Below are 14140 nucleotides of genomic sequence, written 5' to 3'. Positions count from 1 at the left end.
CTTTTGTTATAGGTAATTAAACAAACAAGATTTGTATGCCATTGAATTAATAAGCCGGCTAAACTAAAAAATATCTACCAATACGAAGGTTTTTAATTGGGTTAATAATATTAATAAAGCATAAAAATTCACACAGCACGATTCACATAGTACACAACTAAATACAGCTTGAACTTAGTATTTAACAACTGATAAAAATATTTTTAATAAATATTTAAGCAAAATGTTTAATTAAATTAGGAACTATTAAATTCATTCATCTATTTCTACAGCCAAAAATATACTTTCTGAGGTATAATCACACATTTTAATAGTGACTTTTTCCCCAAGAATTCTCAAACGACCGTTGCGCGCCCACCAGTGCACCAGCCGACATCGAACTAGCAGCTTTCTCCAGAAATTGTTATGAATTCAACGTAGCCAAGGGAGGCTCTTTCGAGGATGCTCGCAAACAGTGTCAGTCCCACGGGGGTGATTTAATTCACGGTTTTCAGGTAACAATCAATTTACATGACTATATAATTAATTCTAATAATGCAGCATATGTTTCAAAGTTGCTAGAATTTGAGCAAAACGTAAAATGCTTAGGCACCAGCTACATTATCTCAGCTACGTCTACCGCATAGCAGCTTGCTTTGTAACCTTTATATTACGTTTAATAAGGTATTATGAGAATTTGAGAAATGACAGTGAAATTGTAGGGTAAGTACAAAAATAACTCTACATATGCCACAAAGACATGTGCGGATTTAATACCCACGATGCTATTTGTAATAATACATTGCAGACGATTCAGTTTCCATAAGATGGCCAATTATTAAGAATCCAATTACGAAAACAAAAAGTTTGCCTAGCAATATTTATTTGTACTATAATGAAATAATAAAAAATAAATGTTTAAGTTTTGAAATCCATTAAGCTACCTTAATTTTAATACAATACATGGGAAAATAATCTCCCATGAATAGTATACCTAGTGATATATATACAGCATCATTGAATGTGGAAAGCCGACTTTCCTCTCATTGTGATCTGATGAATGTTTTGCATAACAATAGGAACTGTATATCACAATGGACGGTGCTAATTGGAATATATTATATATACAAGTACAATGACAGTATCATGTTTTTATGTGAATAAATAATTGTTATAGGGTGCCACGTCAAGTTTTCTGATACAAGAACTAGAGAGGCGTAAAGCACAATTGAAGACACAACTGGTGTGGATTGGAGCGCAGAAAGAACCAGGCATTACTTCCAGGACTTGGAAATGGGTTAATGGTAAGCCATATCGTAAATAACCAACTCCTACTCTATTTTCATAAGATTTCATGATTTTTTTTATTTAATTAATTACGATCCTCATCAATGGATTTTTAACTAACATAAAAAAGCATTATTAGTGTACTTTTAATATGTGATACCTCAGAAGTATTCATTCGGATAATCGATAGAATGATTCTTTTTTTATTGAGCTTCTCATGTGGCCCCGTAAGAAGTTGATCAAGATTTTCAGTTATTCTTAATAATGCGACTAGAGTCCGTTTTTTCGTGACATTAACTGTCTTGTAATTTATTTATTATATATCTCTATAATACTCTACCAATTGTGTGCCAATTTCTCTACCCAGAGATGCAAGTATCCGTGAATGCGGAATGTTCACTATGCTTCAAACAACATACAGCTATGATGACCGAATTGCCGCGTGAATTTTCATAATCCGTGATTCATTTGCGCGTAAAATGGCAAAAAGCTTCGTGTTGTTGGTTTATACAATGTTCAAAGTGGTTATTTTACTCTGTTTTTATAAATCTATCCGTATTAAAAGTGTACTATTTGCTAGTAAATGTAAAACTAAGATAGTTTCTTGAGAGTCACCAACATATTAATATACTTGCCTTACTACATTTTTTTTAAAATAAGCTGATAAAGTTTTATTAAATTTGTAAGTTCATATATTAAAACATTTTTCAGGTGATTAAATAGAGAACAGAATGTTATGTTAATTCTATATAACTTCTGTAAAATCGGTTTGGTATTGATGAGCCAGTCAGTGACGATTTTAATAGGTATAATAATATAATTTAATTTAATGTACCAGGCGACGTGGTCTCCAAACCAACCTGGGGCAAGGACCAACCAAACAATTACAACGGCGAACAAAACTGCGTAGTGCTGGACGGTGGAAGGGCGTGGCTGTGGAATGACGTTGGCTGCAAACTGGACTATCTCCACTGGATCTGCCAGTACCGTGAGTGTCACCTTCATAGGTACATATCGTCCTTATTCTGATTGCCACGTGCGAATTTGCCATGCTGTGTAGTTGGGGATTCTCCATATATTTTTCTAAAATACTTCACTGGTGGCTACCCTTATTTTAATCACCAAGCACTCTGTTTCGTAAAATATGTTTAGGATAAAGGGTGATAAGGCAGTGAGTAGAATAAGGGAGCATGACTCGAAGTTTTTGGAGTGGCAACACATGGTATTTTCATATATTTATCATTTTTATAAATCATTATGTCATGTTAGGTTCAGCCTAATTTTTAATTTTTTAATTTTTAAGTTAATTAAAATCAGTTATTGTATTAAGAAGTAATAATTAAAAATGTATTATTACTGAATTCTTCTCTTTACGGAACTATAATTTACTGTAGGAATTTTGTTTCAAACTTTAACAATCTAAATACGGTCTTGTTATAATGTGTTTTTAATTTTCTGTGAAATATTTTCATAAATACTTAATCTAGTACTTACGCAATTTGCTAAACTATATTGTTTTCTACAATTTTCTTCACTAAGATTTATAATTGCCCTGCGAGAAATTATTATTACTTGAGCGTATCTTTCATTTTATTAACGAGCTAACTCATCGGAACAATTTTGTACATTTCGCTTGTTATTTCTGCCTTCATAGAACAATGTTTTACGATCTAGTCTAAGTATTAGGTATTAATTCAAATATTTTTAGAAATGGCAACACATCGCTGCAACACACATTGCCATTAGAATTTAATTCGATGTTTTTCATTAAAGAAGATTTACTATTCTTAGAAAGACGACTTAGTCTATTTATTCTTTGTAACATGAAAAACATATTCCATAATCCTTCTTATGGGATAAGTTCGCCATCATCTTAATTAAGAGCCTTTGTCTTTTAGTTTCTTTACTGTAGGCACTGTAACGTAGTACAAAGAAACATAAGCTACTTTTGTTTTAACGAAAGAACGAATGTTAACTAAACCAAACTATACGCATTCTAATATTGAATAAAGCCAACTCAAACGTGCTGGCTTTCTACGCGTATTAGACACGTCAGTACTCTCACGAATTTGCTGTGAGCAGATCATTAGCATTTAGCATTTATAATTTATTAATTATAAATTCTAAATGCTAACGATATGAAACGCGACAACATTTCTCTATGTAAATTAAAGGTAAATCGCCCTTAATGCTTATTGGTATTGCATCACTAAACTTGTTGAAGAAACACAATTTGAGCTGGTATAACGAAATATGTATTTATTTATTTATTTATTCTTTTGCACACAAAATTGTATACATGGCGGACTTAATGCCTGATGGCATTCTCTACCAGTCAACCGACGCGTTGATCAGAGATAGTATAGCGGTGCAATTTTACAAGTATTAAATAGCTTAATTCAGAAAAAATAAATATATATATATATATAAACGTACAAATATACTTCTAAAATTATATAATTACATAAAAAAAAGCGAAATATATATAAGCTTAATAATTATCATACAATTTAAATATAATATTAAACTATAATAAATATACAATATATATGATTTCATGACATATATCTTGAGACAGTGGTTTGTGTGAATATTGATACAAGAATTTCGAGTAGTGTTCACGCAAGGATCTCTTTAAGGAAAATTTGGTTTGACATCTTCTGAGGCCAACAGGAAGTGCATTCTAAAGATTAATAGCAGAAATAGTGAAGGATTGGGATGAGAAGTTAGAACGATGAGAAGGAGTATACAGCAAGAGATTAGAAGATGAGCGAAGATCACGAGAGTGTGATGAACTTAGAAATAGAAATCTATCTTTGAGATACCGAGGAGCTAGTGGATCGTATAGGACAGAAAAGAGTTGACAGAGAATTCTAACACTCCTGCGCTGGCGGATAGAAAGCCATTTCAGCTCAGAGCGGAAGTGTGAGATATGGTCATACTTACGAAGACCAAATATGAAGCGTATGCAATTATTGAGTAAACGACCCATTTTATTTAGAAGGTCTTGGTTAAGATTCGGATAGCACACATCACCATAGTCAATTATAGGCAATATCAGTGACTGCATGTATCTATGTGGATAACATTTAAACACGGATTAAAACCAAATACGGGGAACTACGTTAGACGGATAATGTATAAGTTATAATTATAAAGCGAAATGATTTGTTTGTATCCAATACAAATGCAAAAGCAACAATAATATTAAACGAATTTTTTTAATTTTCTTAATTTCTTAATTATTTTACAATTAAATAATTGCGTTATCGGTGAAAATAGTTTCGTAACCTATTATAACTCGATATATCCGTGGTCTATAGTTAGTGTAGTATGAATATATGTAGGTATGTGATCTAATTGACGTAATATGTATAAGATGGTGGACAGAAATGTTATACATTTTAAATGACGAAGCGAGTACTTCGTCTATTCCTTGGGTTTTCACTTTACTACACGAACTTTCCGGATTAATCTTATCAGAAATTATCTTATCCTAGCTGGCGTCTAAAGTTTTTAATTCCAAGAGCTTCTTTTATTAACTGTCGTAATCTTTTATGCCAATATAATATTTTAATAATGAAACATTAATTTCTATTAATCTCTCTCTTTCCTGTCGATAAGGTATACTTACATACATATGTAGATGTTTGTGGGAAGTACTTAAATGTAGCAAACTTTAGTATAAGTTCCTTTTACAATCCTAAAAGCCAATATACTTAATATCAGACACACATAATAACTACGTACCTACTACATTTTGAATTTAGAATGCAGTGTAGATACTGTGTAACAATAAAAGAAGTGATTACCAGCACTTCTTTTGTTTCTAAATAAAATCTATGTTTCATTGCTTACCTACAGTTGTTTATTTATTATGTTGCAACACCATTCCCTTCATACTTCTGAAATGGGAGCGTGTCATGGTCGTATAAACTTTACCAACACTGCCAAAGCGAAATATAAACAAAAAAAGCATATCGATTGATTTACAGATTGCTGGCATGTACTGATATGGTACGAATATATCGATACATTCTCAGCGTTGCGACTGTACTCGGTTTCGAGATATAATAACAATTTTACACCATTCGCCTTTCAATATAAGATGTATTCTTGTTCAACAGTGCCCTCGTCTTGCGGGAGTCCAGATAAACTTCTAAACACTACCATCGAGGGTACAAATTACCACGTGGGTTCTTCAATACAGTACAAGTGTCCTGAGGGTCATATGTTGTTGGGAGATGAGTCGAGGGAGTGCAAATCTGATGGATTTTGGTCGGGGTCAGCACCCAGCTGTAAATGTAAGTAAAAGTAAACCATCTTCTGTAGAATAAACTTATATTACATCATTAAGTAATGACACAATTTTATAACTTTACCAACAGAGATATATACAACGCTTAGATGTGTAAATAAGTTAATAGTATACGGAACTACTAGAAATAATCTATCATATTTATTGTTACCTAACCAATATTGGCTACATAATTCACTGTTTGTGAGAGTATGGTATATGGTGTTGAAACTGCCGTATTCACTATTATTTTGTATATTTATGGTCGTAGGTACAATATCAGTCAGACACCTACTAGGTATAAGTACAATTTAAATAAAAGTACGTGAACGTACTTCTGTAGTGCGCATCAAAAATATATTTAATATAATATTATGATTTATTAAGAAACAAAAACGATTAAATAATAAACAGTTTCGCTTAAATGGTGTTCTTGACCTGATGTCATTATGAAATACTTTTTACAGATGTAAACTGTGGTAGCATAACTCCGATACAAGATGGCGATCTCACCTTAGTGAATAGTCGAACGACACACGGCGCCAAAGCTCTGTACACGTGCAGAGAAAATTATACGTTAGTTGGAGAACCGGAGAGAGTATGTGGCAACGAAGGTTTATGGACTGGGGAGCCGCCAAAATGTTTGTTCGACTGGTGTCCGGACCCACCACCTGTAGCAGGAGCCGTTGTCGCAGTTGGTGGTCACAAGGCAGGCGATCTCGCCACTTATGCGTGTCAAAATGGATTCATACTCTTCGGATCACCGGTAAGTTATTTGAAAACTCCAAATAGGTAACCTATTTGGGTTAACATTATGATGAGACGCAACAAACCGTTTTAGTAGCATATAGTAAAAACTTCGATCTTCCCTTCATAGTGATTTGTAGGTGGCGCGTGCCTTTAAACCATTTTATACAATTTCGTGAGAGCAATAACCAAAAATATAATTGAAATTTTAGAATCAACACAGACAATCCTCTCCTCAATAAATATTCAACAAAAGTGTAACATTGTTATTTGGTTTCATTTTTTATGTAATTGGAATAGCAAACAACAAGCCGATCTGATTGAAAGTGTTAACCATCGCACAGGTATTTACATAAATAGAATCACGAACTTTGCAAAATATATTGTGACCGTCATAGTTTTGCCATTCCTGATATAAAAACAAAAACCGACGTCTAAATTGCGCTGTGTTACACAAGAAATCGACTACATAAGATCGTTCTCATTCCTGATGATTATATTGACATGCCTTCTTACCTTGTAACTTCTCTGCTATATCATATCTGTTGCTTCATTTATCCTGGAAACACTGAATACAATGTAAGCTGTTAGCGGTAAATAAATATAAAGATATTTCAAACAATAGGTGCAGACTACAGACCACTTTCACTTGTAATTCTGTCCCGTGACCTTCGTGAACGCTGCACGAGATCTGTTAATTTCTACAAGGTCGCTTTTTATGCGCCTTTTTTTATCTCAAGATTTATTTTACTTTTCAAGTATTTATTATTACAATTAACTATTTATAAATAATTAAACTGTTTGTAGAATTCTTAAATTTGAATATACTAACTACTATATGTATACTAAACATTAAAATATGATTAAATAACTCTTTAATTTATTAATATTCAACAGATATTAAAGAAAAATAAAATATTGTTTTGAGAAGCCAGACGTTTGTACTCAATAGAATACTAAAACTTTTGCTTTTTTTCTAAAACTAATTAATTTCTAACATAGTTTAATTAACATTACAGAGTGTAACGTGCACACTCGGAGGGCTGTGGTCAGGCACACCTCCATCTTGCAAATACGTAGACTGCGGGACACCAGCTCAAGTCCACAAGGGGTCCTTCAGGCTTCTAAATGGTACCACGACTTACGGCTCGGTGGTGCAGTTCAGCTGCGAAACTGATTACTGGCTAGATGGCGCTGAATCCCTCACTTGTAACCGCGACGGAAAATGGTCACACGACATACCTTCCTGCGAATGTGAGTTTTATAATTTATATATATATATTGTATCAATATAATAAAATATATATTCAATTCGGTAGAACCGCTGACACTTTGGGATACCCAGCTTATGTAAGATGATCACACACTTCAGTCTTTGTGAAAAGATCCGGCTATATGCAAGTAGTGCTTGGTCTATACCTACTACTATACCAAGAACTACTTACGTATAGTCGGATCGTCATTGTAAAAGACATATTTATAAACTACTTGATTTCGTAACAAACAACACTTATTAATTTTTTTGAACAGCTATTAACCTTCTTTTGTTTATTAACTAATTGTAATTAAACGAATATAAAATTTCAAATTAAGACAAAAGTATTCAAAATTAAGGATTTATTTTATCAGATCAGTTACATTTTTATTCTACATATATAATATAGATAGTATTATTAGTGTTATAGCAAGGTTGATATAGTTTCAAGGATTGAACCTTTTTGGTCAAGAAAACAAAAAAAATGAATGTGAAATTTATTTTCAATTATATCTTTTTGACCAATCCTGCATAATTAATTAAATGCTTTATTATCTTTGTATTAATTTAGTATTTCGTATATATTTATTTCATGTTCCGTGCAGAGTTATTATAATCATCACATCACGCCGTAACTTCTTTACGATTATAATCGATTTAATTTATCTTTTGTAAGTAACTTTTCCATGTACAATTTTAATATATTTTCCAATGAGTTTCTAGGTTTTACAGAACGAATAATATCAAGAAAATTGTGCAGACAATTGGAAATTTTTCAGAGAACTTAAGGACTGTTTTAACAGTTCGCTTTAGCTAGACGACTTTAACTATTCCGCTTTTGTCAGTTTGCATATTTGCTGACAATTCGCGCATTCAATAAGACAGCACGTCTATCGGAACAGCTAGTTTTCAATAGTTTCAACCGATCGTTGGACATAAAATGTCTTTTTAATTCATGTATCTTCTTTGATTTATAGTAACAAAAATGATGTCAGGATGTACTTGTTTACAGTGATATCTTGCCTGGACCCTGAAGTACCAGCTGGTGGTTACATGGAGGGGTACGACTATAATGTCCACTCTACGGTCTACTTCCACTGCGAGAAAGGTCACAAACTGATAGGTCATCAGAGGCTGACTTGTCAACAAGATGGGGAGTGGTCAGGCGACTATCCACTATGCGAATGTAAGTATTTGATATCCTAACTACGAACTTTGTTATCCTACCATGCCGTAGCTTAAACAATCATCATAAAATTTGGAACATGTATGTGATTAAGAAGCATTTACGATCTAGATCTAGTTCTCAGCCTGCTTCGCACGGTAAAAACATTTATTCATTAATATAATTGATTTAATTTATTTAAGTGTTTTCTATGTATGTTGTATTTAAAAAAAAATATTCAGTTTTTCTACCAGTTGTCCAGTACCCATAACACAAGCTCTGCTTATCTTGGGACTAGAAGGCGCCGTGTGAATTGGCCTGTGTTATTATTATTGCTTAGGCTACTTTAGACTATAGTTACATAGAAGAACTCACGATTAAATCTAACGTGTATTATATAACTACCTGAAACCTGCGAACTAGTCGCTTTTTTTTAAATAAAAGTGCTCACGACGACGGACTCTGCTACAAAACATATCTTCATTATTATTATATAGTAAATTTCAATAAGATGGGATGTGAAAATTTTAAAAATACATTTTTGCATATATAATATTAGTAGGCATGGCATGATTTTGCCGTGATTGATGATTCTTATGACATAACGATGTTAATACGTATCATACAAGTAAGAATGAAAATAATACTGAATACTGGGGTATCTTATTTGCTTCAGGCATGGTGATCAATCTATTAAGTCTGGCTACGAGATTTTTTACTTAGAGTTTTTTTAATATATCATATCGATCACAATTGAATAGTTTATTAGTAGTAGACATAATTGATCGATGTGACAAATAATTATTCTATCGAGTGATAAACTCGATTTTAATGAAATATAGAAATGTGGTCTTTTAATCTTATATTTTAAGATGGAAGACGGATGTTATAACGCCATTCTCTATATGTATAATTGATTTATGGATCAGATTGAAAAATATATGATTTTTATATAAATACTTACTAAGGCCACTAATGTGAAACTGTGTTTGTTCGTCTCTCCTATCTACTACTATATATCTTATGAAACTGCTTCTTACCTGCGATTTTGTCCGCTTTTTTGAGATAAAAGGTAATCTATATCCATCAAAGTGATACAATCGATTTTCACGCCAAATTACATTAACAGCCGTTTACTCATGAAGAGACAATAAACATGTAGACAGACACACTTCTGCATTTATAAAATTGGTATAGATACGATTGTATGTATACTTATTAGAAGAATAGGTGCTTTTGTCTCAGCGCTAAACGCTTAGGAAACTGTATATGAAAGATGAGATAAGACTGTGAATTCAGTGGTTCGAAACTAACTAAACTTAGGTATACAACAACAAAGGAACCAGTGATTATAGTTGTAATTTGTAATATCCGTGATATTCGTCAAACAAAATTTTTGATTCAATTTATTTATCAAATTACAATATTTTTAAAACAGATGTGGATTGTGGGAAACTACCTCCATTACCATACGGAACGGCGGAGTTATTGAATGCAACCACCCATCTTGGCAGCATCATACAGTACTCCTGTACTACCAATTACCGTCTCGTGGGCCCCGTGAGAAGGGTCTGTACAGAGGACCACCAGTGGAGTGAGAGCTCACCAAGATGCGAGGGTAACATACATTAAAAAAACCATCGAATAAGACCACAATTTTATAAAGTATTTACATGAGTGATAATCTAACCTTTAATGTCAGTTCTCATTCCAATCCATAATTATTCAGTCAAAAAACGAAGACTTTCATATTTTTGCAGACGTACCGTTATAGCATATTTACAATATTTTCCAGAAATTCGCTGTCCCGATCCCGTAGTAGCCGAGAACAGCATTGTGTCGGTCACAGGCAATGATAGAATGCACGGACGCACCCTTATAAGGACTTCAGTCAGTACCAATTCCGGCAACACTTATCGTATCGGAGCTCTTGTCAAGTACAGATGCGAGAGAGGCTACAAAGTTGTTGGGGAGAGTCTCTCCACCTGCGAAGATGGTCAATGGAGCGGAGTCACGCCTCGATGTCAATGTAAATATTTTTCAGTCAATTAGCATTATGGTACAGTGGTTTACTATTTTAACTATTAAACAAAGGTCTTTCAAATTCAAATTCGAATTCAAAAATCATTTATATATTATCTGCTTATGAACGTCAAATGTATTGTATGTATTGTATTTTTGAGAGTTAATAACATATTATGTTTAACAGATGTGGACTGCGGTAATCCTGGTCGCCTGGAGAACGGCAAGGTGACGCTGGCTACCAATGCAACATACTACGGTGCCACAGCCCTATATGAATGCGAGGAACATTGGCAGTTGAACGGTGTCTCTAGGCGACTTTGTCAGGATAATGGCACGTGGAGTTCTGAAGCGCCAGTCTGTAATGGTTAGTGTACTTATTTCATTTCTCAAAGCCAGAACCTCTCCTTGTACTATGTTCTGAAAATTTATTCTCCTACATATTCATTTATTTTATCTCACATATTCATAATTTTATTTCTTATGTTTGTTTGATATTTTGTTCTAGCTGATTTTTGCATTTTAGACAATTTCACTTTCTTTATTGTATACAATTTATCTCGGCCATATTGTATAATATTCAAAATGCAAATTCATACAAAGGCATTTCATAATTAGTTTTAGACTCAAATTTTTCTTTGTACGTAATGTAAAAATTTATTATTTAATTTAGCCAAATTTATTAGGTATATAATAAATGTAAAAATGATTTATGTATAACCATGTTATTCTAAAAAAAATACGTAAAATTGTTTCGTAACTTTTTTCCCTTAACTTTGAAAATTATTATTTATTTTTCAGAAATCACGTGCGTGGATCCTTCTATCCAAATCAAGGGAAGCACAGGCCTTATAGTAGTGACATCAACACTCAGCATAGGTGGTGAGGCACACTACCGCTGTGAGCGAGGTTACAGCCTGAAAGGAAACCAAACGAGGACTTGCTTGCCTCGCGGACAGTGGAATGGCGCACCACCTGTATGCATTCGTAAGTTATATGAAAAATCTTTATAACAAACAAATAATTATAAACCTGAACAAATCACATAACGCTATATATTACCCATAACACAAACTCTGCTTGACGTGGGTTGTTAAACAGACGTGAGATGTTTTCTAGTACCCATAAGGGAAAGAAAAATAAAATTCTATCAGTTGTCAGTATACCCCCATACAACTAATAGAAATTTATTTTTTAACTGATTCTAATACAATGTCTGTGAATCCATATATATGCTATATATAGTAAATTACATACAGTTTAGTTTTTATAAACAAGTGATCATGGATTAATGCTCCTGTTTATGCACCCTATACGGTAGCGAAGTAGTCCTCTATACTGATAGGATGACAAATAACTTAATTATGTTCTTTCATGACTATACGGCTCAACGAATCATGAAATTTGATGTGTAGGTAGATTGTATTAAGAGGATGGACATATGCGTCCATAATTACAAAAGAAGTCGCGAGATAGAGCTCTTTTATTATTTATTACTGTTACCCGTTACTTCGTTTGCTAATCGGATGCTGATGCTATCATGTATTCATCCTCTATTTCACACCCTTCTTAATTATTTTTAGAGATAATAGACAGCGTATATTCGTCGTCGTATTCTATCTTCGTCTATCTATTCTGATGTCTAATTTCATTATTAGCCGTTCAACCGTAAAGAGATAACCAGTCAGTCACACTTTAGATTTTATAATATTATTATGAAGTATAAATAATAACTAGAAGTGTACTTATCTGTGATTTAAATGTATTATTAATGTTCACAGCTATCGACTGCAAATCTCCAGGCCAGATCGACAATGGACGCATAATAATATCAAACAGTTCAACTCTCTTTGGTAGCTCTATAGAATATCACTGTCTACCTCAATACCAGAGAGTCGGGCCTTTCCTTCGCAAGTGTCTGGATGATGGTAGATGGTCCGGTGAAGAGCCAAGCTGCGAACTGGCTACAAATGAAGCGGCTGAGAGTGGCACTCTGCCACTGAGCGTCGGGGTCGGATGTGGAGTGGTTCTGTTCTTACTCTTGTTATTGGGAATCATCTATTTAAGACTGTAAGTAATATATTGCTTTCATGGCTTTGGTAAATACAATTTAGTTTTTACAGACATCTTTGTTTTTTGGAATCCCATCGCATGAAAAAATGATGTTTGGAATCCCATCGCATGAAAAAATGATAACTAATTGATTACTATTTTTCAGGCGAAAAGCAACACCAGTTAAAAACACTGAAAACATTGAAGGCGCAGAGCGGAAAGAGGACGCGAATGCTGCCGTAATGAGTTATGCGACGCTTCACGACACAAACGGCCGCCATATTTACGACCACGTGACTGACAATGTATACGACTCGCCGTATAGCGAGAGAATAGCCGACAACGCCGAGTATGGCCGGAGGAGCGACACGGATTCCGCCTACGAACCAGAGCCAACAGGGCCGAACGCTGTCGTCACGATCAACGGCGTTGCTGTCCGTTGATTACAGTGCAATTGTTTTGGTGCAGTGAATAAACATTGAGTCATACTGCTTAAGGAATAACGAGCCTGTTATTTTTTTTCATTCTAAGCGTGTACATAGGTGACCATACAATATGGTGTATTAGAGACAATAAATTATGTCCTGTGTCATAAACCTTATTGATGTTATATTTAGGTTCCTGTGAATTGAGTCAATATTGCAATTTGCACTCGTTACTAAATTTGTCACAGCGGTTACCATTTTGTCTTAAACTCCAATGTTCAAACTGACAAATATGAGTAGTATTAAGTGTAGATTTTTTAATTGGTTAAGTGTTTAAATTAAGACATGTCGACGGTAATGATGCATCCCACATCACATCACCAACACTTACTAGGTATTGAACCAAAGATGTAAATGAGTTGGAATTGTACTTTTTAGATATGTGTATTTAATACTTGAGGTTGCAATTCTTTGCTTTAATAATTACATTAAATTATATAATTTTTTTAGTTTCCGATCAAGAATTATTAATTAACGATATTTTATTAAATAGCAAAAAGAATTGCAGCCTTAGTCAATAATGCTTTTAATTCATAATAAAAATATTACATGTTCTGAATTGAGAGTAAATGTTGTAGTTTAAGAAAAAACATATATACCTACAATGTATTTATTTTGTTCGGTGTAGCTTTCTAATTTTTTATTTAATGTAGTAATTGATACCAAATCTGCTACTGCTTCGCTATTAATATCAATAAGCAAATATAAATATTGTTCCTTTTTTATTGTTCTACTGGCACATTTATTTATACATATATCTTATTTTTACACGTTTCTTCTAACTTTATCTTCTCTTTATGCCAATTATATTTTACTTCTTCGCTTTTTTTTACATATTTATTTATACATTC

The 14140-nt window shown here is 33.4% G+C and overlaps 1 protein-coding gene across 3 annotated transcripts in view; it reads left to right on the top strand.

Annotated features, from left to right (window-relative positions):
- Positions 1 to 13745, top strand: part of LOC131849118 (sushi, von Willebrand factor type A, EGF and pentraxin domain-containing protein 1) — a 79132-nt gene extending 65387 nt beyond the window's left edge. For 2 of the 3 annotated variants that reach the window (XM_059199111.1, XM_059199110.1), the window contains exons 6-18: positions 331 to 494; positions 1157 to 1283; positions 2105 to 2254; positions 5394 to 5570; positions 6031 to 6329; positions 7330 to 7564; positions 8578 to 8751; positions 10169 to 10348; positions 10526 to 10759; positions 10940 to 11119; positions 11554 to 11739; positions 12534 to 12822; positions 12971 to 13745. In XM_059199111.1, coding sequence (XP_059055094.1) covers positions 331 to 494; positions 1157 to 1283; positions 2105 to 2254; positions 5394 to 5570; positions 6031 to 6329; positions 7330 to 7564; positions 8578 to 8751; positions 10169 to 10348; positions 10526 to 10759; positions 10940 to 11119; positions 11554 to 11739; positions 12534 to 12822; positions 12971 to 13247 — 2672 coding nt within the window. In that variant the 3' untranslated portion in view covers positions 13248 to 13745. Of the gene's footprint in view, positions 1 to 330; positions 495 to 1156; positions 1284 to 2104; positions 2274 to 5393; positions 5571 to 6030; positions 6330 to 7329; positions 7565 to 8577; positions 8752 to 10168; positions 10349 to 10525; positions 10760 to 10939; positions 11120 to 11553; positions 11740 to 12533; positions 12823 to 12970 lie in introns of those variants that run through there. The other variant, XM_059199112.1, reaches the window with a different exon arrangement.
- The last annotated feature ends 395 nt before the right edge of the window (positions 13746 to 14140 follow it).

This window comes from Achroia grisella, unplaced genomic scaffold (assembly GCF_030625045.1).
Source record: "Achroia grisella isolate CSIRO2021 unplaced genomic scaffold, CSIRO_AGI_Agris_v1 utg640, whole genome shotgun sequence".
NCBI lineage: Eukaryota > Metazoa > Arthropoda > Insecta > Lepidoptera > Pyralidae > Achroia > Achroia grisella.
The sequence above is the reverse complement of the archived record's forward strand: the minus strand, read 5'-3'. Positions and strand labels throughout refer to the sequence as shown.